A 24,003-nucleotide genomic window follows, 5' to 3' on the forward strand; every position below is an offset into this window, starting at 1 on the left:
ACCTGAAGAGGTAACTGTAATTAGTGCAGGTACCTCAGCAACGGCGATATCAGACACTAAATTAGCAGTCCTGCAGCGCCCGTAGCGTTAACTCAGACGGTAGCATTAGAAACTCCGCAGCGGAGGCCCATGGTGGCAGATCTTACAAGCAAGTTGCGGCTTTGCTGGGCCTTGTAAACATGGATGTGAGATGATGGCATGCACGTTGGCACAGACCTCCGCAATTCCTGTCTACCCCAATACAGTACCTACCTATACATTCTTGTTCTTATGAGAAACCACCCAGATATTGCATGTGCTTATACAATTCTATCAGCATTCAATATTATCAGAGGAGCAAATAGCATGCCTTTAACCAATGAAAAACACTGTGTGCACAGCTATCATTATTCCAAATTCATCATCAAATAACTGCGCTTGATAAGAGCCATTCAGGCAACATTACGTCAAGCCACTATCCCTACTCCAATCGCTAGCCCACAGCCGGCTTCGGTATCAAGCTATCCAGCTCCAGTGGGCATTTCGCAACGGCATCTAAACCAAGAAATGCTCAGCTGGGTATCGCAAATGCCTCCAGCCTCCTCCAGACAGCTCTCCAGGAGTCATACGTCAACGGCAGGCCTATGACAATATTGCAAGGCTCCCAGATATCGCCCTTTTATATTAGATCCTCGGCCATTTATGCATAATCGAAGCCTTCATGGATCAGGATACCCCAGGCCATGACTACAACCCATCTCAGCCAGTGACTTCAGACGTCAGCATCCCGGCCTCCCTGCTGCAGCAGAATATCGAGTCTCCCAGTGTCGCTTCGCCCAATACTGCCAACGGATGGAGTCGCGAACCGGAGGAAGACAACGATGAGCCAGCCGTGGCGAAACCCTTCGCCCGCGTCTCAAGCCCTGATTCAGCGGCTCGCGCGCAAGGAGCCGCAAACCCTACGGCTGAAGACGATGACGGCGACACTGAAAGCAGCCAGGACGACGGACCGTCGTTTTACAAAATGCACAAATTCACCCTCTACGAGACCGTCAGCCGTTACTACATGGTAGGGGTGGATGTGAGTGAGAAGCGGTATCGCATTTTGAAAATCGACAGGACTACAGAAGGCGCCGAGCTGAATATCACTGATGACAAGATCATCTACAGCCTCAGAGAAGTGAACCAGCTCCTCGACACCATCGACGATGGCAACCGCGCATCTGGTGGCATCAAGCTGCGCTGTACAACCTGGGGGCTACTTGGCTTTATCAAATTCACCGGCCCGTATTACATGCTTCTCATCACCAAGAAGAGCACCGTTGCCATGATTGGTGGCCATTACATCCACCAGGTAGAAGGGACTGAGCTGATACCGCTGACGTCGGGACGCTCCAAAGTTGACGTTCGCAACAAACCAGAAGAACAGCGCTTCTTAACCATCTTGAACACACTAGACCTGACCAAGTCATTCTACTACAGCTATTCGTATGACATAACCCGAACCCTCCAGCACAATATTACACGAGAGAGGGCATCTCTAGCGAAGGGCACTGTACCCTGGCCGAATGAAGATCTCAACTCGATGTTCGTGTGGAATAACTACCTGCTGGAGCCTGCCGTCAATGTACTTCAGGACCCATACGACTGGTGTCGGCCCATCATACATGGATACATAGACCAAGCAGGCAAGTTAATGGTCGTTACAAGCCTGCATGTGCTGCTAACTAACACGACACAGCACTCTCAATATATGGCCGAACTGCTCATATCACTGTGATTGCCAGGCGGTCACGGTATTTTGCAGGTGCTCGCTTTCTTAAACGAGGTGCAAACGACCTAGTAAGTTGTGGATTTCCATTAACACTAACATCATCACTTTCTCACTCATTATCAGGGATATGTCGCCAACGATGTTGAGACGGAGCAAATTGTTGCTGAATCTTTGACAACATCTTTCCACGCTCCTGGTCCCAGGCCGTACTGCAGTCCTCAGTACACCTCATACGTCCAGCATCGTGGAAGCATACCTCTCTACTGGACCCAGGACAGCACCGGCGTGACTCCGAAACCGCCCATTGAACTTAATCTAGTAGATCCATTCTATAGCGCCGCCGCTCTTCATTTCGACAATCTATTTGAGCGGTACGGCGCTCCGATATACGTTCTCAACCTTATCAAGTCCAGAGAAAGAACGCCTAGAGAGTCAAAGCTGCTAGCAGAGTATACACATGCTATAGACTATCTCAACCAATTCCTGCCAGCCGACAAGAAGATCATACACAAGGCGTGGGACATGAGCCGTGCATCCAAGATCCGTGGCGGCGACGTCATCGGGAATCTGGAAACCATCGCCGAGTCGGTACTGAAAACAACCGGCTTCTTTCAAAACGGCGACGGAATCACAACCCCCTTGACGGCCCAGAATGGCATTGCTCGTACCAACTGTATCGACTGCTTAGATCGCACAAATGCCGCACAGTTCGTCATCGGCAAGCGTGCGCTGGGCCATCAGCTTCACGCCCTTGGTATACTTGAAAATACCTCTGTCGAGTACGATACCGATGCTGTGAATCTCTTCACCCACATGTGGCACGACCATGGAGATACAATTGCGGTACAGTACGGCGGTTCTCAGCTCGTCAATACGATGGAAACGTATCGAAAGATCAATCAATGGACCAGTCACTCTCGAGATATGATAGAGAGCTTCAAGCGATACTACAACAACTCATTCCTCGACAGTCAGCGGCAAGAGGCATACAATCTCTTTCTTGGCAACTATATCTTCTCGCATGGCCAACCTATGCTCTGGGATCTGCCAACAGACTACTACCTTCACCACGCCAGCCCGAAAGAATGGACAGAGGCGGGAAGGCCTAATTACATCAACTGGTTCACACCAGCTTATCTCGAGGAACGAAAAATCCCGCCATTTGTTGCGCCAACAGCTCTTAGCCGTTGTAAGAACGCAGAATCATTCGATGATTACTGGCTAGAGTACTATCGACCAGCTACTCTATCATCCTTCCCTAAGATGTTTGCGTACAAGATGAACTCTACCATAAAGTATATACCTCTGAAGGCAACTCAGGATGGTAGATATGATCTCAGCCCCTTCCGAGTCCGAACTGATGGTGATGTCGATCTCGAGAAGAGAAAAGTAAAGAAGGAGCCAACATCACCATCCGAATCGCTAGTCTCGACCCAGACCTACCGCCAACAGACACTCTCGCCAGACATGGGAGACAATGCTTCGTCTATACCCTCTGACAGAGTAACAGGAAGGGATGTGTCTCGGAACGACTGGCTACGACCATCGCAGGGGGGGTCGCAAAGCAGGGAGATGTGGGGCATCTACAGCGGGCCTGGCACCATATCGCCAGCCAAAGCTTCTCTCTCGGCGGACACATTGAAGGAGAAGCCGTCGGATCTCGAAAAGTCCAAAACAACGCAGTGGACCTTTACCAAGGCGGTCAAGGACGCTCTGAATCCAGTCGTGGAGCCTCACGAAGCGGAGGATTATGAACGTTATATTCGTCACCCGCAAAACCTCCCGCTCGTCGTCTCAAGCGATACTCCAGTAGATATCGACTCATCAGAATATAAGGATTATGTTGATGGCACTTGGCTTGATCAAGGCCTTATGGTGACAGGTATCGACGAGGATGCAGATGTTTACTCGGAGCTCGTTAAAATAGGCGAAAATCCCCTGACCGTTACCGAAGAGGATGCGCCCAAGAAGAGGTACAAGGCCTACGGGAAGTGGCTTCGGGGTAAATCATTCTTCAAACAGCAACCTCTGGATTGAACGCTATCCGACCCTCGTTACAGGTATAAACAAATATGCCGCACGCTCTGCTATTTCAGGATATTGGGAATTAATTCGACAAGTCGAGGCTCTTTTTGTAACACAGCGGTCAATTGCGCAGGAGGGGCAGAGCCTTCTCGATTCCATAGAGACTGCAAAATTGTCGATGTATGAATAAGATGTGTTGAAACTTGGTCTATACCCAATTTCGGTAGCTGTGAAGATTTAAGATTGAGCCAGCACAGTGAAATCATGTGAAGAACTTGATCCGTATGCCCCGGTGAGGAGATTCTTGGCCAGCAGTTTACCAACGTTTCATTCAAAGCTTCCGTAGTTGCACAGACTAATGGCGGGTATGCCAAGGCAAAAGGATCGGATAGCGTCGTAGAAAACAACTGAAGAAGGCTCTACCCGAAAGCTGTCAGTAGGCTGCGGTGATGATATTTACAATGCCAATGATGTTTACCTGAAGGTGCTTGGCCGTGAAGATTCCCAGGCATGAGATGATATCTTTTGTAATGTTCATAAGAACTTCAACAATTCGGGCATGTTGTGAGGCATGATAATGTCCCACAAAGATTCCATCTCTCAGAAGCTTGTCGAGGAAACGCCGTCTTCGTAAACTCTTTACATCTGGATCTAGCTGTGCCACCTGGAGGAGGACACGATACGCCGGATATAGGAGTTCTATAGACTCATTCTCAGGTGTCGTGGAGGGTAAAAATAGCAGCGTAGGGAAAACTGCGTCCTGTATGACGTTGTCAACGCCGGCAGATAGTATTGTGTTTGGGGGGCATTTGTCTAGAAAGTGGCCAAGAATTCTCAGCCCTTTAACCCGAACAGCAGTATTGTGGTCTTCAACTAGTGACAGTAGAATCGGAAGAAACAAAGGCCAGTGACGGCCCACCGCAGCTTTCTAAGAGTGAGTTAGTTTGTCTGTTCGGGTTACTCAATGAAGTTGTCACATACACTGCATGACATAACTGCCCATTTAAAACCTGATGCAGCGTGGAGTTTTTCATGCTCCTGAGAGATGTTGTCAAGCGATGTCATAGATTGCATGCCACTGGGCGGCCGAGAGATTTGCAATGGCCTTCCGGAGGCAGTTAACCTAGTAGATGATTTGGAAAATAGAGGCCGAAGTGTATCATGGAGCAGACACTGGGTAATAAACTCATCTAGCTTATCGTCGGCCAGGCTGGCTTCCACCAGGCGAGCAGTAAGCCGTGAGGATTCTGCAGTTGTCCAGGCATCGTCTTTATCAGTATACGTAACAACATATACTAAGGCTGTGTCGTCGAGAGTGAAAGGTTCTGATGATGAGCTGCAGAGAAGAGAAGTGAGAACTAGCAGTGCCAGGCCAACTTCAGCGGCCAAAGAGCGAGCAGTATAGTCGACAGCTAAATCACAGGGGTGCTTTAGTCTGTATTCCTCATCTTACTTCACAAGGAGATGGCTCTTACCTTGCGCAGTATTATCTGTGCTGTCCATGGGGAGCTTGATTAGCTTTTCGACTACAGGCCTAACGAGGCTTCGTACATGCACAATCTCTTCATTTTGGGTTGATAGAGTTTGCTGATCTTCTTGAATGTCCGCTCGAGTGACCAACAGAACGTTAAGACGGTCGAATAGTTCTAGGCCTGCATCGCGAGCTGCCTGTACATGGGAGATGATGAATGTGAGATGGCGCGATAGCTAGGCGAGGATGGGTTGGGAATGTCACCTCTGTAGCAACTGCATCTAGTAGTTTGGATGAGACATCTTGCAGACTTAATTCATGTTTTTGGCTTATTTCTACCGAAAAAGCATTGTTCAGTGGACAAGCGTAAGGTTGATGGCCATGATCATATTCCAGACATACCAGATTGAAGCGCACTCAGCCTTTCGCAATTGGCTTCACCAAGCAAAGTCTCATGCATGATGGGAACCATTAGAGAATGATGCGCAATAGAACAAAATGCTAAGCGCTGGTGGAATTTTTCACTTCTCGCAGTCTTCTGTTTGTGCCGCTGGTCCTAGGTTAAGGTTTAGTTTGGATGTTCGAAAAGCCAAACTTCAAAGGCTGGTATCTGAGGTGCTATGACTTAAGCATATATTGGGTACTCGCTCTAGCCCACCTCATTCATCTGCGCCTCTCCACGAGAGCGTATCTACTTGAATTTCGGTATTCACATACTCACGGCTTGTTTGCTGAGACGGAATACGCATTTATCACAAAATGAATTGTAACCAGTCATAGACATAAGTCTTGCAATTTTTTTATTCTTTCTTTTTCATTTTCTCAAAGATGAAATATTTAAATCATGACATCCCCAAGGAGGGATCTCCCACAGGGGGCCTGCAATAACAGTTTTATCCAAGAGACAAAAGAGACTGCTTGGGTGAAATTGATTTCGAGCCTCTACGACTTACCTCTCTACATGGATATGATGGTTGAGCTACAACGGAACGTCAAACATGCGTTCCACTAAATCGTCTTCTCAGCGCGCCTATGAAGTCTTTCCAGGTGTTAGCATTGCTTCGAAAACCTCCAGCAGCAATGTACACCGAAGAAGCGTCGAGAGAAGCATATCAGAAAGCCGGTTTACTCATTCGTCCAGCCGGCCTCGCCTGCAGAAAACTCAAAACGAGCCCCCCACAAACAAGACAACGAGAGCCGTATGACATCGAGTGGACAACTCCATCCCTGGTAGTATGCGTAAACATGTACCATGAAAGAAGAACGACTTGGCTTAGACGAGATCGTTGAATGGATAGACTTGTTTTCATCACTCTACATCTCGAGCCAGGTTCGGCTAGCAGAAAATTTTTCACTTACCAATTGCGAAGTGCTTGAGTGGCATGAGTTAGGAGGAATGATTATCGAGGCATGACTACATGGTAGAGAAGAAAGGTTAGCAACTGGTAACAACATGCAATGGTTGAAACATGACAGTTGGTTTTAGAGATGATATCAGAGATCTTGGTTTGGTAATTTAGGAGTCATCAGGGTGTTCAGAAGCAGAACTGATAAAAGGTTTCTCATCATCGACGTTAAAGGGAGTGCAGAAAAAAAAAAAAAGCTTACCATATGACATTAGTACAACGCTCAGACGAGTACCCAGCAGCAATAGCAACAGTTAGAATATCCTAAGCAGTCCAGCGTTAGTTGACTGATGTATCATGTGTATAGCATGACTGATAGAAGAAAGGGATTGGTCAGATGGTGATGCATGTTAGTTCTGCGCTCAGGGTTCGCGGGAACAGAAAAGTGTGTAAAATCATCATGTAGATGTTTGGTGGACGGTGAAATGCGAGAGTTGGCTGGCGCCGTCGAACGATGAGGCATGTGCAGGAATTGCTTACCCTTTCAACTACAGCTGTGTCATATACCATTTCTTTTTGATATATGACTGCAGCATTCACCCACGTAGGCAGACATTAGCCATGGCACTTTTGTGCTGCTGAGTGAAGAAGATTGCTGCGATGCAAAGAAAAATTTCGGCGCGCAAGAATTTGTAGTGAGTGGGCAGCTGCCATATCGATATGCATATATACGAGTGCCCCACCCGCTTAATCAAATAGCGCCTCCAATTCCGGAGCTGCTGGCAGAATGGTACGTACCTGAGTTATGCCTCATCAGGCAATAGCAGCGCTTTCTTCTCAGCAACAACGAGAGCTCCCTAGTAAAATACAGTGGGCCCAGCCTCTGAGCTTCTCACTTGAAGGGCAAAAAAGTTCTTCACGCTGCTGCTCAAGGACATGCAGCCAGCAAATAAATCATCATGGCAGATCGGAGACGAGTAAATGGACCAGGAGGTTCCAGTTTACCGCCAATTTACGACGATGGCGAATTAGATGCAGTTTCGCGCCGCCAACGAGCGCCCGATGCTATTCGGCCACTTTGTGAGAGCCCTTCTTATGATGAGATAACTGTTCTAGAGACTAAGACTTTGTTCACTCCAGATCTCAAGACAGGAGTTACACCATCCGCATCTGGCTCAGCCTATCTAGAAATTGAGCCAAGAGAAGGCGAGTATGGCTCTGGCATGAAGCTAACATGCACCGTTCATGGGCCCAGGTCTCTCCCACGCTCTGCGCCATTCTCTCCTTATATGGTGCTCTCAACTCACGTCAAGTTTGCCCCTTTCGCCACGAAACAGCGCAAAGGCTATCTGCGTGACTCAAGCGAAAAGGATCTCAGCACGCATCTGGAAACGGCACTTCGCGGTGCCCTGATTGCCGACCGATGGCCCAAAAGTGGCGTCGATGTCGTGGTGACCATTATCGAGGGAGAGTCGACTCGCCAGGATGCAGTGGAGCGGCGGGTCGAAGAATGGGATGTGATGAATGTGCTAGGTGGGTGCATCACAGTCGCTTCTGCAGCGATTGCTGACGCAGGCATCGATTGCGTGGACACCGTCTCCGGAGGAGTCGCCGCCTTGGTAGCGGGCAAGGATGGCGATGAAACGTCAATTGTGCTTGACCCGGTGGCTTTAGAGCATGAGTCTATTCTTGCTGCCTGCTGTGTGGCCTATCTACCCAACAGAGATGAGATCACAAATCTGTGGTTCAAAGGTCGGCTGCCCTCAGCAGCTTCTTACAATCATCAGTCACTTGTCTCCAGGGCAGTGCAGGCGAGTAAAGGAACACACGGGTTGATATCGGCGTCTCTCAGCGAAGTTATTGGCAATTCTCAAAACTAAAAGTACAACGTCTTGAATAATAATGACGATAATAACGATAATCTGGATCATGTATGCGCATTGCATTCATTCGATATTCGCGTAGGCCAGGTGCGTGTGCTCCAAAGGGGCATCTCGAACATCTGGTGAGCGAAGAGAGGTCGGTACCGCTGTAAGTGCAACCAATTAAATTCATTACGAACATGATTGGCTATTGATTGAGACAATCACCAATGTTAGGCGGTACGAGGCATTGTTATAAACTGCTACTTGTTCGTTACCACAATCAGAGAAATATCAAGTATATTTATTAAGATCTATCTAAAGCCTTCATTTCCATACCATATCGCAATTCGAACCAAATTCTCTCGGCAAGAGATGAAGTCCAATTCCTTTTTTGCTTTCTACTCATCAATAACTTGCAAGCATCAATCTAATCTCAATCGCAGTCAACAGCTGGTAACCCTATTCAATAGCTGTGCGTTTCCCGGTATGCCTCTCGGCCGGCCATCCCTGCATTGTCCAATTCTCTTCCACTACATCGCCACCCATAATGAGCGTATGCTCTAAAAGGCAGCTGTCATTCTTCATCGTGGCGCCGCTGAGTAGTCTGCTCCCTGACCGCATCACGCATCTATCTCCTATGCTCAGTCTATTCAGATCAAATTTGCCTCGAGTGTTGATGTGACCCACGACACTGGCATCGTCAATGGAAACTCGATCCCCCAAAGTGATTAAATCGGGCTCCGTAAACATCAAGCTCGGGCTGCCGTTGGCAAAAAGGGCACAGTCTTTGCCGATGTTGGCCCCCAATGCTCGAAAGTAGTAGACAATCCAGCTGGTCCCCGTGAGGAGCCCCAGGACTCCTTGGCTATGATAGCAGTGGCGCCGAAGCCGTTCGATGCTCAGGAAGAGCTGCCACCGCTGGCAATAAGAAGATTTATCCCAATCGTAGTTTCCAGGCGCACGGCGTCCTAGCAGGATCCATTTACTAGCGATGACAATGAGAAGCGCCAGTACAGCCATGGTTGTGAATAAAACCGCGATACCAGCCCAAGCTACAAGAAAAAGCACGAAAACATCGAACGTGATAGCGATGTCACGGGATATGAATAGGTTCATGAGATAATCAACCAGCTGTACACAGGCCACTGTCGGTACATTCCAATAAAATGATGTGAAGACGGTGATGAAGGAAGAATAGCAGAAGATAATAAATGGCCCCAGGACATAATAAGGCGCAAGTTTAAGATAGAACGCACGCCCAAATGGGGACATGCGGTCTGCCTCCGCCGTTTCCGATCCACTATCACATGTATCGCTCTCAGAGGATGTGAAAACCTCCTCTGGGCTACCATGACGTGTCTTGCTTTTCTTCACTCCTGAAGTGCGTGATTCAGCTAGCGTTTCTTCGCTGCCTGTGCGTTGAATCCTAGTTTGTACTCGTATGGAGCTCTTTTTCGAGTCCACGTTGATGCCAGCGAGAGTATCATCACTGCTCATGTGCCGCATGCGGTGTTGAACCGGCTTCTTCTCATCGTATCCTGTGCTATGGCCGCCAGAGAGATGGACACAGTCACGACCCTTAGAGCCCACAAAGGTGCCCCCAGATGGGTATGATTTCCCCCGGCGTGTCAAAGCGCCAGAGCCCATAGTGGTGTGGTCGCCGACTGTCACACCTGGGAGGAGACACACCCGATCCGCTATCATGGCACGATCTTGGATAGTAATCTTTTCTGAACCAATACCATCTGAGGTGATAAGATGGGAGCGAGAGCCAAACACAACATCATTCCCAATATCCAAGAGATGGTAGTCACCAATGCTGGGGCCCGTACCTGGCCAGTAAACTCGCTTGCCAACTCGACCGCCAAGCAGTCGTACGGCTACAGATGTTGCTTCATAATGTTGTCCAAACATAGATGTCACATCGTGCAGGCGTGATACTGGTAGTAGGGTCTTCATCAACGCAGCTCGCCAAATAGCAATCGCTCCTCGGTCTCTCGCTGTACCGAAGGTCATCTTTCCCAACACAGCATCCAACAGCAATTTCACGAGTACGGCAAACGCAAAGAAGATGAAGGGGCTGATAGAAGTGCGCAGTATCAAGGCAAGAGAGTGGAATCCTACTCGCCTTGCATCGGAAAACCAATCAAGGATATCCCTCACTGTTGAAGCGTCTGTCAAGGCCATGTCTCCAACCATACCGACAAGACCACCCATCCAAGGTAGCATCGATAAGGCCCATGAGATGACAACAAGCGGTACAGTAAGAAAACAGGTGAGTAGTATATGAGGTTTTACTGCTTGACTAGGCGAGAGATCTCGGTTCTCTTCAGCAGCATCTTCAAGCTCCCAGCTAGAAGAATTCGGCCCTATGCAAGTATTCGGGGGAACTATAGATCCTGGTGCTATTATCGAGGATACACCAATAGAGGCGTTTTCTCCAATAACAATTCGGCCCAGATACATAGAGGTGTTGCCTTCAACTGCGAATGGACGACATAGACAGCGCGTAAGGGTTACATTATCTCGGATGTCGAGAAGGTCCCATTCACCAAGAGAAGTGCCAGTAATCTTGACATTTTTGCCAATCTTTGCCCCCATCAGTCGGTAGTACAGCCGTTTTGTGCTGTCATTTGTGTTAAAAATCCCTTTTCCACAAATGCTTACAATCTTCTGGACCATCCACCAGCGGGTGTGGTATACTCCCCACATGGGATAAAGCCCTTCACGATGACGGCCAATAATGAGCCACTTAGCAACAATGCCAAAAATGGGTGATATGATTCTGATGATGAATTTTGCAAACATGACTGATACCGCCACGTTGAACAGCCGGCCTATAGTATGTTGATTCGTGGGCCATCTTTGCACGTAACTCATGACAACGATAAAGGCAGTCCACTGGACAGCACGGCGTAGGGGATATATGACAGCAAGGGGGATCAGCTGAAGCAACATGAGTACAGGATTGGTAGAACTGTGGGTCGCTGAGCATCCAACTTTTTCTTCATGAACAACGTCTGCTGGTACAAACTCTGCCATTTTGTCAATAAATGTGGCGATAACAGAAACAGTTCCTTGGTTGAAGACAAGGCTGATGGGAATCGGAATATTGAATGTAGACCGCAACGCTGATGCGAGACGTCCTGCCTTTAGGGAATCCCCTCCAAGGGTGAAAAAGTCAACATCAAGTGCTATATCCCTCGGTGGCTGGCATAAGACATCAGCAAAGACTTTTCTAACTCTTCCTTGCGTGGATGCTTCAAGTTCCTGTGAGGATGCACCACTGCCCAGTTTTGCAAGTAGTCCATCCAGCACGTCATTGTCGACAGCGCCAGAATGGTCAAAAGGTAAGGGATCCGTTAAAAAGTGTATGTGTTCCGGAACCATGTATCCGTGAAGGCATTTGGCCAGTTGGTCTTTTAATGCGTCTGCCTGGTGATCCAGCGTCCCTGAACTACCTTCAACCGGACTGATAAAGGCTTCCAGCGTGCCCCTGAGATTGTGTTGCCTATAATAGTGCCTGAATCCAGTAGGCACCACACTTTCTAGACAAGTTGACAATGCTTCATGGTCAATACTGCACGGCGACGACTCAATGGGGACTGACAGGTCAGTGTCGGGAAGGGGGCATATGGCCTGCCAATGCCTGCTCAAGTACGGCATATCATCCGTCAGTTCTGGTATCCCGCATCGTTGGCTCAATTTTATTCTCAGCACTTTGTTGTTCCTCTTTGGGACGTCATCCATATAGGTAACAAGTACTGGCCACTTCGCCTGCTGCAGTGACGACCGTAGTGAATTCTGCAGTGTTTTCATGTCGATGCGAGGAACGTTCAGCGGACTAACCAACACCACAGCCACCACTTCTTGTAGTACATCATGAGGCACGGAAAAGGCAAGGGCCTGGGTGACTCGTCCATACAGCGGTGATCCTGGTGACATGGCTGAGCGCATAATTGCATTCTCCACTTCAAACGGCGAGATTAGCTCACCACCTCGATTGATAACCTCTTTGCTCCTTCCCGTGATGTAAAGGTATCCGTCTTTGTCCATATAACCAAGATCGCCGGTATCAAACCAGCCATCTGAATTGAATGGCGATCTATCCAGGGTTCCGTCTGGTTTGAGATACCCAGAGAAGACGGGTTCACCGCGGACACATATTCTCCCCACGGTACCAGTCTGGACCGATACGTCTGACCAGTCGAGAATTGAGATTTCTGGTCCTGTACTGATACCCGACGTACCCTCTCTGTCCAGTTTGTAATTGAGCGGCGGTGTTGATATAGGCATACATCTATTGATATGTCAATACGCATTCTAAACAGTAGTGAATCTTCACATCTCTTACTCGGTCATCCCATAGCTGGGAAGAACTGTGCATTTAAACGTGTCCCGAAGTCGACACGCCAGTGACGGCAGGAGACCCCCTGCGGCATTGCATGCCAATCTGATACGGCTCTGCTGCAGAGCAGCCAATCGTTCCGAAGCCGCTGCCAAGACAACAGAATGCATTGACGGGGAGGCATAATACCATGTAACAGGAGTATCCTGGACAACATCCCAAAATAAATTAGGATCGAATGCAGGACAGCACACTGTTGAGCCTCCAGAGAAAACCGGAGCAAAGATGTTTCTTACCAAACCACCACTGCAACAATTATTAGCTGACGGCTTCGCAAATAGGTTTCCAGCTTCAGATATATACTTACACATGATACAAGGGCATCATATTGAGGCATATGTCTGATGCAGTCAATCCCCATGAGTCTATCACAAAGCTGATACCAGCAATGATAGAATGGATTGTCAGTGGAACCACCTTTTTGGTACCAGATGTACCACTGGTGAAAAGGATCAATCCAAAATCTTCTGGTTTGTTGTGAATAGGCTTATGCCTTGGGGGTAATAGAGCAGCTCCGCCAAGATCTTTGACGTCAATCCGATCGTTGCTCTCCCATTTCATCAGAAGGACCTCAATCCCTGCCGCAGCAACCCAAGGGTCTCTCAAGCCGAGCCTATTACAATCATCGCTTGTGGTCAGAATAAACTGAGCACCAGCTTGCTGTACATCTGCGCGAAATTGTTCAGCGCCGGCAGCAGGGTTGATTGGCGCAGAAGTATAATAGGTAGTAACCGCGATGCATGCGGCTGCCAACAATGGTCCATTAGGTAAAGCTATTGCGACGACTGGCTTCCGTCCAGACCCGCTGGTTGGAAGATGAAACGTATCAACGAATTTCTTTAAGCCGTCATGGGTGATGTGGTCTCCTGGTGTTGTTGCTCGTAGAGCTGGCTGCGGGCCAGGGACAACAAAAGATCCGAAAGACTTATAAGAGTCCTTGACCAGTTTCAAAGTATCATGAACCAGCTGTGCTAGGGTCTTGTCTTTGCGAGACTTTGCATTCTCTGGCATCAAGTGGTACAACCTTGTATAGCTTCTGATGAGAGGGAATGTCGGCCATGATCCCGGCAACTCGCTTAACAGTAGGTGTAATAAAGCGAGTGGACGATGGGAGGGGCTTGGAGTGTTGGGTATTGCCTCCAAGATTAGTTCCTTATCAATATCAGAGCGTAAGAGATTCTGGAACCCTTCACTGGTGCTGATTTCTGATATTGACATAGAGTAAAAGCTCTCCAGCAAAGCTGCGAGCTTCGAGAGGGAGTGTGGAGAATCCATCTCAAGTAAGGAACTTTATCTGGCGACAACAAGCCTTCGTTCCACATGCAATTGCGTAGTGAAATTGCGAGGACTTGCTGTTAACGTCTGATCAAAGTGCTGTAACTCATGGAGGGCATATCAGGGAGATTCGTGAAGCAGCGGGAGCTTCGATATCAAATATATGGAAAGCATTGATGATCAACTGGTTACAATCGAGATAGCCACCCAGAAAGATGGACGATCAATTGAAGATCATAATGGCCATCGCAAAGACCACACATACCAGTTGCATTGTAGGAGCCCCCCAGTCTTTTGTAACCACACGTAACTCCATCGCGATGTATGAGAATGGCATGTAAGACACCACGCTCAAGGCTACACATCTAGGGGCCGATCCCAGGTGCTGAGAATTCACAATCGATGAGACCATCATCGATTTCCCAAATGGCGTATACCATGGCTAATCACGTACAAGGTTGCACATCTGGAGACCGATCACTCAAATCCCGATGATTGCGAATTATAAAGTGCTGATAGGCTTCATTCATTTTTGGATATCGTGATACCTTCAATCGTTGCAATTTCCGATAATGGAGTGCTTGTTTAGGAAGGAGGCCTTCTTTTGCTGCCATACGGAAGAATGGGATATGCGATACCACGCTGAGGATCTCACATCTGGGAGCCGATTGTTTGACAAATGATGGTGTAGGTGCCGATCCCGAAGGCTGGGACCTGCGAACGAATGAGAGACTTCATCGACTAAGCGGATTCTTGGGCCAAATTGCCTATCTGGTATAAGACATTGATGTCTGGGACCAGATAGATAACTCCTGGACAATCAGATGCCGCGGTTGGAAAGGCCGGCAAACACAGAGTTGCAGCCATCATCAGTATAGACCCTGTCGGAACGGGGCGCTCTTTCACATCTTCTGCCAGGCATAATTAATGAGGTATGCTGAATGAGGCTCCGGCAACTCAAAGTATCTTGCCACAAAAAACAAGTATTTGCAGTCTTCTTTTTTTTTTTCCCCCTGTCAGCAAGATGAGCCGATGAGAGTGCTTGCAACTCACTTACGGCACATCATGTTAATGAGGCCGGCCCGGACAATCGGAACGTAGACCCGCAGTCGTCATGTTATCCGGCCAAATAGTTTGATAAGAAGGAATGTTTGATACGTGTAGCGTTCCGCTATGGTGGTATTGGGGTTGGCTCCAATGCTTGAGAAGTCGCCGAGTGAAGACCTAGGGGATAATATGTTCCTTGCTCTGACAGCTTACCTCCTTGGCGGCTCCGGCGATCCATGCCAGTTGGGAAAAAAAGAAGAATAGAAGTGGCAGTTCAGAGCCACGCGCCTCCAAGCTGAGATCAACCCATGACTTGGGGTTGTCCAAATACATGGGAGCATCCACTTGAGAAGGGAGAGACGCTTTCTCCCTCCATAACTTGGATATCTCCATCTGTACTAGTATCTTACCGAGAGACGGGATGCAAAAGGGCATGTATGGTACTCCACTCGGAAAGATCCTGATTTGCCGTAATTTCTTTGATCGTCAGAACAGCGAATTTCTGTCTTGGTTCACTTGAAGCCGAGGGCACTCACCTCATGATATCGTCTCTAGGTTAGTGATCTACAGAGTCGTGTAAGTCGGTGCACGGGTTTTAGCGCACCCGAGTACGGTATTCCTAGCGCCGATGAGACCAGAGGGACCTGGGTGAAAATTAGGTACAGAGATAGAACTATGTAGGTACTTATTAGATACCTAAAAATGCATAATCTAGTACCACGCAGTAGGTACTTCTAAGTCTCTCCACTGACTGGGCTAATGCCATTGGTAAATTGCATCTTCAAGTATATGAGTTCCAAGATATTCTGGCTAACCCATTGAATGATATTAGATATATAAATACATAAAGTTTTAGCTATACCTCTATGAATTACCAGACATATATTTGAATCTATATTGATATCTATTTTGTGTTGTTTTACTGAATTAAAAAAAAAAAAAAAAAAGATATTCGTACCCGTATAATGTATGTAGCTTTAGGAGCACTAATAAATGTGGCTTGGATAATTTTACCAGAGCGTAACGCTCCAAGTTCACCTTAGCTTTCTGCGCGCGCACCCTTGTAAGTTTGTGCTACTTGCTTGATGCACACCAAACGTCTCCCATGTTGATGGCTTCATCGTCAACACTAGGCTAGGATGATGGCGTCCGATATGCCCATATCTACGTACGTGTCATTGCACCGCGACGCGTCACACATAGCAGCGAGCTGATATTCTCGCAGTGTCTACGTCCAGAACCTGGAAGAGCGGGTGAAACCCGAAGTGCTTGCCGAAGCATTGAAGACTATCTTTTCCGAGTTCGGCAATGTAGTTGATATCGTGGCCAAGAGAAACCTCAAGGCTAAAGGACAGGCATTTATCGTGTTTGACCAGCCCAGTGCCGCCCACAATGCCATTGAAGAGGTCGAGGGGTTCGAGCTCTTTGGCAAGCCCATGAGGGTTGCCATGGCGCGAATGCAGAGCGACAAAACAGTCGAGATGAATGGCAATACTGATGAGTTTGAAGCTCATAAACGGCACAGGCAGGCAGAAAAGGGTAAGACAAGTTTGAATAGCCCAGATGGCGTCCTCAGCACTCACACTTCTACAGACAAGCGCAAGGCCCTCGAGGCAGCAGACGAACAAAGGCATCTCAAGAGGGCCGCTGCTGGCGCACCCGAAGCTCGACCGTCGAAATCGGCCAAGCCGCTGGGGCTGAAATCTACAAGTGCCCCAGCTTCAGCTGTTGTACCCGACGAATACTTGCCTCCGAATAAGATCCTCTTCATACAAAACGTCCCCGATGAGTACGACATTGATGCCCTCAATGCCGTCTTTGGCCGGTTTGATGGTTTCCGGGAAATTAGACTGGTTCCAGGTCGACGTGGAATCGCTTTTGTTGAATATGAGAATGAACAGGGGGCTATCACGGCAAAGGAAAATACTGCTGGCATGGCTTTAGGGGATAAACCCATCAAGGTTACATACCAGCGTCAATGATATGTGTAGACTATTAATATAAGGGCGTTTGCGTTTCGGTATATACTGCTGTGGTATGGGGTGTTCATCATCTACGATTACAAAGGACAAAGAACAAGAAGAAAACAATTATCGAGGAGCCCTCGATATAGGATAGCCCATGAGCCCAGCATTTAAAAAATCACGTCGTCGTCATCCTCCGCGGCTAGAATATCTGCCGGACCGGAATCTTGCTTCGAAGCACCTGATTCATTCTTCTCCATTGCTTCTCTCCTGGCTTTCATCTCGGCATCGGCGGCGGCATTATCTCGCTGTTTCTTGTTGGCGACCTTTAAAAGAGACCAACAGCATTAGCGATCACTCTAAAAGATGATAAGTCTTGTGCACCTGTACTGACCTTCTTCAAGCGGTAAAATTCCTCACGGTCCAGCTCGTCTAGTTCAGAATTGATGTATTTGATGGTGTTTTCCGTCCGGGGAATAATAACGTGCTCAATTGCGTTCACTAGATGGAATTAGTCAATGTGATTCAGTAGAGCATTATGGTGAGACGCGAACCTCTTCGATTGACAACCTTGATAACCTCATCTAATATGACAAAGGCAGTTTGTAGGCTTGCTAGCTCTACCAAGGCTTCGACAGCACGTGCATATGTTTCTCTGCATCGCTGAACTTGCTGTCCACCTTTACCCAACCCAGTAAGTCCAAAGTCATTGTTGCCCTCTGTCAAGTAACTCTCAAATGCTGGTAGGAGAACACCTGAAACGTTATCTTGCTTTGTGCGGATTCGAAATCGAGCTGATTTGGCGGATTCCTGAACTTGGTATCCGATGTCGCCGCCGACAGCATAGCTGACTTCGGCCAGTGAAAATGCCGCAATTTGCATGACGCGTCCCATCTTCCGCTTGGCCTCATCAATTCTTCGAGTTATTTCTAGAGCAATGTTAGTTCGTATGGTGAAGACGTCGGCGACTTGACAATAGCTGACCTCGGAAACGTCTAGTATAGCTCCAGTTAGCTGCAGTAACATAAAAAACATGTCATATCGGCATTATCTTCCTACTTTGTAAGTGCCTCACTTTTCCTTTTCAACAGGCTGTGACCAGTCTCAGCTCCCTTGAGCTTGGCCTTCATGATGCCGAGCGATTGCCGAGTAGGGAAGACGGCTTCGCGATCCTAATGGACAGTAGGATGTCAAGTTAATTGCTGTAGAGTGAATAGAGGACACACGCCAGGACTTACTGCGGCGCCAGACATATTTGCGAAACTGATCTGATGTTCTGAAGGTAACTGTTCTGATGATTTCCTTTGTTGTATGTCACTCGGGGATGTTTCGACAAGTTGCGTGCTTAGTGCTTGATATGTAGCTGCCCATGACTGCTAACCTACCTAATGAGGTAGCACGGCTGGAGCAACGCTTGTCCCCCTCCAAAGTCAATATCACTATAACCGGGTATCTTCCACCTGCCATTTACGCTAAGCAGGTACCTTCTTTATCGTGACAAGCCTAAATATTTCTGTCGCGATATCAGACTCAGCTGCAACCGTCGCGTTCTATGTGCTAATCCCCCGGCACCGGTTTCCCTACGATACCAGAATCATAATCATGGGCCACACTGCATAATTGCGACAAACGCCAGTACCGCAGCAGCCTCTCCAAACTCTTGGCAGAGAGAGAGAGCGAGAGAGAGAAGAGAGAGCGACCATGGCGGAAATCCAGCACACACCGTCGGAGCTTTATCTTGTTGTGAGTTCTCGAGAGGCAATGCGTTTTTCCGATTCATTTTCTAATGCTATCTCCAGTCGAATGAGGATTCCGTTTACGAGCAAGACATTCTCCGCGATCCTACACGTGTGAAGCCATGGCTCGAGTATATCGATTTCAAGACTCGCCATGGAAGCGTCCTAGAGCGAGCTTTTGTAATGGAGCGTGCTTGTGTTAAGCTGCCACGATCATACAAGCTCTGGAAACTCGTTAGTCAAGGCATCAACGTACCGTGGCCTCATTGCTGACTTAGTGGCAGTATCTTTCATTTCGTGTGAAACATACTTCAAAACTCAACCCGGCAATCCATGCCGCCGAATATCGAAAAGTCAACGCTCTATTTGAGAGGTCTTTGATTCTCTTACATAAGATGCCGTCGATATGGGAAATGTATCTCAAGTTTCTAATGAAGCAGCCCGTGGTCACACTCACTCGACGGACATTCGACCGAGCCCTTCGAGCACTACCAATTACGCAGCACAATCGCATATGGTCACTATATCTTTCCTTTGCTAACGCAGCTTCTGGGGAAACCGCCGTCAAAACATGGCGAAGATATATGCAAGTTCATCCGGAAGACGCCGAGGACCTCATCGAGCTGCTCGTCCTACGAGGCGGGTATACTGAAGCAGCAAAACGATACATAGACATTCTGAACGATACGCGGTTCTCAAGCAAGCGAGGAAAGGGGCACTATGAGCTCTGGAGCGAAATGGTCGAAATGCTCGTGGAACACGCCCCTGAGGTCGAAACAGGCTATGAAAATGGAATTGATGTAGAGGGTATCATCAGGTCTGGTATAGTTCGGTTTGGTGATCAAAGAGGAAAGCTTTGGGTTGGGCTTGCCACATATTGGATTAGGAGAGGGAGCTTTGAGCGAGCCCGTGACGTTTTCGAAGAAGGCATCACAACGGTCATGACAGTCCGAGACTTTACTCTCATCTTCGATGCCTATGCTGAATTCGAGGAGTCCATTATTGGCGCCTTGATGGATGCCTCGGCATCCCGAGCTGGGAAAGGTATTGAGAGTGAAGAATCAGACTTGGAGCTTGACATACGGATGATGCGTTTCGAGAATCTCATGGACCGTCGTCCATTTCTTCTTAACGACGTCCTACTCCGACAGAACCCTAACAATGTACCAGAGTGGGAGAAGCGAGTTGCTCTCTGGGGCGATAAGAAGGTTGAGGTTGTGCAGACCTACACCGACGCGATTACGACGATCAATCCGAAGAGGGCTGTAGGTCCATTTCACCAACTGTGGGCTAACTATGCCAAGTTCTACGAGCGGGGTGGGGATATTAGGAATGCTCGTATCATCATGGAAAAGGCCGTCAAAGTTCCGTTCAAATCAGTAGCCGAGCTTGCTGACATGTGGATCGAATGGGCTGAGATGGAACTTCGGAATGAGAATTTTGACGATGCTGTTCGGGTTATGGCTAAGGCTATTCAAGCGCCGAAGAGGTCCAACGTCGACTATTTTGATGAAGCTTTGTCTCCTCAACAGCGAGTACACAAGAGCTGGAAACTTTGGAGTTTCTACGTGGACCTGGTGGAAAGCGTTTCAACTTTGGATGAAGTGAAAAAGGTATATGAGCGCATCTTCGAACTCCGGATCGCAACTCCTCAAACCGTTGTGAACTATGCCAATCTTCTGGAGGAGCATAAATATTACGAGGAGTCATTCAAGATTTTCGAGCGTGGTCTGGATCTCTTCAGCTACCCAGTGGCTTTTGAGCTGTGGAACCTGTACCTCACCAAAGCTGTCGACAGGAAGATCGGGATCGAGAGATTGCGGGACCTCTTCGAGCAGGCAGTCGAGGATTGCCCGCCCAAATTTGCCAAGACTATCTATCTGATGTATGGAAATTTGGAGGAGGAGCGTGGCCTCGCACGCCATGCAATGCGGATCTACGAGAGAGCAACGCGTGCAGTTTCTGATGAAGATCGGGCCGACATGTTCAACTTCTACATAACCAAGTCGGCTTCTAACTTCGGTCTACCATCAACAAGACCCATTTACGAACGAGCCATTACAGCTCTCCCTGACAGCGAAGCGAAAGAAATGTGTCTCAAATTCGCGGATATGGAGAAACGACTGGGTGAGATTGATCGGGCAAGGGCAATATATGGACATGCGTCGCAGTTCTGTGACCCTCGAACAAACGTCGACTTCTGGACCAAGTGGGAACAATTTGAAGTCCAGCATGGCAACGAGGATACATTTAAAGAAATGCTACGAATCAAGCGCAGCGTCCAGGCAAAATACAACACTGATGTGAACTTCATCGCATCGCAAGCTCTGGCACGCAGCCTACAGAAACCCGAGGGCTCCCCAGGTGTGGAGAGTACAGATCCCATCGCAGCTCTGGAAAAGCAATCCTCAACGTTACACGGCTTCGTGTCTGCTAGCACGGCGCCCAAGGAAATGCATAGGGCACAGGATGTTCAGCCATCTAATCCAGATGCTATTGATATAGACAATCTCGACGACTAGGTATATAAAAAAGCCACATTCGGAAAGAGTTTTGCTAGGATGTTTACGTGAAAAATAGATTTATTATGCTTGCTTCCAAAACTCCACGGCTTCAACTCTTTGCTTGCTATGAACCGACGACCATCTATGAACTGCAAGGCAATTTATTTGCCACCTTTCATCTCGGCAATCTTAGCATGATACTTTTCAGCATAGTTCTTATCGACGTGGCCATCGCGAGAGCCAGGCGTGGCATATATTGATCCTTTGCGCTTCTGAAAGCGACTGGGTGGTACTTTTGCAGCATCTGGGATCTCGTTAGCGATATTATCACGCGACGATTTTTAGCTCTGCTCTGTGACAGCAAATCTATCCATTTGATGATTGTGGCACTGGAGGGCTTTAGAAACGAACCCCATTCATCACTGAGCCTTCGATCTTTGTTGCCGCTTGGCACAGGTGGCTCGCCTGCTTCAGCAGCGGTGGCGGTGCTCGTCTGCTGTTGTTCTAGGCTTGTTACCTTCTCCATGAGGCCGTCTTATATTGGATTGATGCTCTTCTTTGTTGGATGTGGAAAAGGGTCCGGAACGGTGGTAACCCCAACTATTTTAACACGCACTTGGGTCCGTGGGATGAGGTACCCCTTTATATACTCATGACGGGGGATCTACGGTTTCAATTACACTACGTGATGGTGTGCCAGAGCATCTATCGTCAGTGAATCCTCATCTCTTCCCCTGGATTGGATAATGGCCTGCAGCGATGTTCCTTGCTTGAGATTACCCCGCAAAATAGCCTTCGCGGACGGCAAATGATGGGTCGTTGAGATCGAGCACTGCCACTATTCCCTGCTTATTGACGTCACTATTTAGTCTTTTAATTGCTATTGAGAGAATGCACGAGGACTAGATTACTTCCTTAGATAATTGATTTAATGGAAAATAAAATAAATTTAGTATTTCTATATTATTTATATTATTTACCTAAATAGTAAAAATAATATAATTAAGTAAATAATATTTTACTAAAGAGAAATAAATACTTTAAATTTATATTATATATTATATTTTTATTAATTATGTACTTAAATTAATATTAATAAAATTTAATTATATATAAAAAAAAACTCGTTTATTTAATTATAATAATATTTAATACTTTTTATTTTATAATTTTTATTTAATATATATTTTTAATATTTATTAAGTTATTATTAATTAATAATTTATAATTATTTTAAATTTATAATCTTTTTTAAAATAATAATTTTATTAATATAAATATTTATTTATAATTATTATAATTTTCTTAAGTATAAAAAATATATTATTTTAAAAAAAATTAATTATAAAAAAACTTTTATATATAATAATTTTTAATAAAGAAATTTATTAATTTCTTTAATAATTTTCTTAATATTTTTATTTAACTTAAAGTTTTTAATATTATTTAATTAATTTAGTTTATATTTTATTTTATTTAATTTTAGTATTTTTTTAATATTTTTTTATTATAAATTTATAATTTTATTAATTATAAATAAATTAGGTAATTAATAAAAAAGTATAATATTTTTACTATATAAGTATAATCTTATATAAATATAACTTTTAACTTTATTTAATTAATTAAAAAAAAATATTAACTTAAATAATATTCTATTACTTTTACCTTAAGTATTAGTATTTTATTACTATTATCTTTTTAATTTATAAATTAAAAAAATATATTAATATATTTAACTTTTTACTTTATAAATTAAAATAATATTATTACTTTTTTAATTTATAAATTAAAAAAGCTTATAATAGCTTTTCCTTTATTAATTATATTATTACTTTTATTATAATAACTAAACTTTTATATATTAACTTTAAATAAGTTAAATAATAATATAGCTTAAGTTTTAGTAATTAATTATAATAAAAAATAAAATTATAAACGTTATTTTTAAAATATTAATTATACTTAAGGATAATATAGTAAATTATAAAGCTAAGTTATTAAAATAAATTCTAAAAGTAATTATATTAAATTTATTAATTTTTAATATTATAATTTTTTTATAAATAATTAATTTTTATTAATAATTTTTTTATAAATAATTAATTTTTATTAATAATTTAATTTTAAATATTAATTAATTTTATAAATTTAATAATTATAATATATTTAATAACTTTTTTATTATATATTTATAATAATTTTTAATTTTATTACTTTTTTATAATTTATAAAATATTTATAAACCTTTTTAAAACTTTTACTTTAATTATAATATATATTTTTATAATAGCTTCCTTTATAAATAATTATAAAGGTAGTAAATAAAAGTACTTATATTAAGCTTAAAGCTTAATATATTTACTTTTTTTTTTTTTAAATTAAAATTATAGCTTTTTTTTAATTAATTATTAAGAAAAACTAATTTTAAATTTATTTTAAATATTACTTATAATATTATTAATAATAATTATAAATTTATTATTAACTTTACTTAGTTATATAAATATATATAAATATAATAAAATAAATAAAATTAATTACTTTTAAATTTAAAATTATATAATTTTTTTTATTATATTTACTATTATATTTATTATATATATAAA

At 45.2% G+C, this 24,003-nt stretch overlaps 8 protein-coding genes across 8 annotated transcripts; 4 read left to right on the top strand and 4 right to left on the bottom strand.

The window, feature by feature from the left end:
• Positions 1–700: 700 nt before the first annotated feature.
• On the top strand, positions 701–3,790 carry M431DRAFT_11485 (hypothetical protein; the record flags this gene model as incomplete). The annotated part of the gene is made up of 3 exons (XM_024911915.1): positions 701–1,631; positions 1,721–1,821; positions 1,877–3,790. 3 exons carry the CDS (start codon positions 701–703, stop codon positions 3,788–3,790), a joined length of 2,946 nt encoding a protein of 981 aa, XP_024767454.1.
• A 421-nt stretch (positions 3,791–4,211) lies between these two features.
• On the bottom strand, positions 4,212–5,281 carry M431DRAFT_11486 (hypothetical protein; the record flags this gene model as incomplete). The annotated part of the gene is made up of 3 exons (XM_024911916.1): positions 4,212–4,706; positions 4,760–5,190; positions 5,254–5,281. The coding sequence occupies 3 exons, from the start codon at positions 5,279–5,281 to the stop codon at positions 4,212–4,214; spliced, it is 954 nt and encodes a 317-aa protein (XP_024767455.1).
• Positions 5,282–7,554: 2,273 nt separating this feature from the next.
• Positions 7,555–8,523, top strand: M431DRAFT_156931 (hypothetical protein; the record flags this gene model as incomplete). The annotated part of the gene is made up of 2 exons (XM_024912961.1): positions 7,555–7,675; positions 7,736–8,523. The coding sequence occupies 2 exons, from the start codon at positions 7,555–7,557 to the stop codon at positions 8,473–8,475; spliced, it is 861 nt and encodes a 286-aa protein (XP_024767456.1). The 3' UTR covers positions 8,476–8,523.
• Positions 8,524–8,919: 396 nt separating this feature from the next.
• M431DRAFT_488316 (hypothetical protein) lies at positions 8,920–14,143 on the bottom strand (the record flags this gene model as incomplete). The annotated part of the gene is made up of 3 exons (XM_024916551.1): positions 8,920–12,760; positions 12,815–13,114; positions 13,176–14,143. 3 exons carry the CDS (start codon positions 14,141–14,143, stop codon positions 8,920–8,922), a joined length of 5,109 nt encoding a protein of 1,702 aa, XP_024767457.1.
• A 2,189-nt stretch (positions 14,144–16,332) lies between these two features.
• Positions 16,333–17,172, top strand: M431DRAFT_101606 (hypothetical protein; the record flags this gene model as incomplete). The annotated part of the gene is made up of 3 exons (XM_024911329.1): positions 16,333–16,358; positions 16,416–16,729; positions 16,784–17,172. 3 exons carry the CDS (start codon positions 16,333–16,335, stop codon positions 17,170–17,172), a joined length of 729 nt encoding a protein of 242 aa, XP_024767458.1.
• Positions 17,173–17,324: 152 nt separating this feature from the next.
• Positions 17,325–18,407, bottom strand: M431DRAFT_501792 (hypothetical protein; the record flags this gene model as incomplete). The annotated part of the gene is made up of 5 exons (XM_024918061.1): positions 17,325–17,480; positions 17,549–17,655; positions 17,709–18,083; positions 18,230–18,326; positions 18,393–18,407. The coding sequence occupies 5 exons, from the start codon at positions 18,405–18,407 to the stop codon at positions 17,325–17,327; spliced, it is 750 nt and encodes a 249-aa protein (XP_024767459.1).
• A 448-nt stretch (positions 18,408–18,855) lies between these two features.
• Positions 18,856–21,412, top strand: M431DRAFT_488319 (hypothetical protein; the record flags this gene model as incomplete). The annotated part of the gene is made up of 3 exons (XM_024916552.1): positions 18,856–18,897; positions 18,954–19,124; positions 19,175–21,412. 3 exons carry the CDS (start codon positions 18,856–18,858, stop codon positions 21,410–21,412), a joined length of 2,451 nt encoding a protein of 816 aa, XP_024767460.1.
• A 149-nt stretch (positions 21,413–21,561) lies between these two features.
• M431DRAFT_64237 (hypothetical protein) lies at positions 21,562–21,830 on the bottom strand (the record flags this gene model as incomplete). Its single annotated transcript, XM_024921655.1, has 2 exons — positions 21,562–21,698; positions 21,806–21,830. Coding segments are annotated over 2 exons (162 nt in total), but the record flags the coding sequence as incomplete, so codon positions are not given.
• Between the last annotated feature and the right edge of the window lie 2,173 nt (positions 21,831–24,003).

Source organism: Trichoderma harzianum, assembly GCF_003025095.1.
Source record: "Trichoderma harzianum CBS 226.95 unplaced genomic scaffold M431scaffold_34, whole genome shotgun sequence".
In the NCBI taxonomy this organism is placed as follows: Eukaryota; Fungi; Ascomycota; class Sordariomycetes; order Hypocreales; family Hypocreaceae; genus Trichoderma; species Trichoderma harzianum.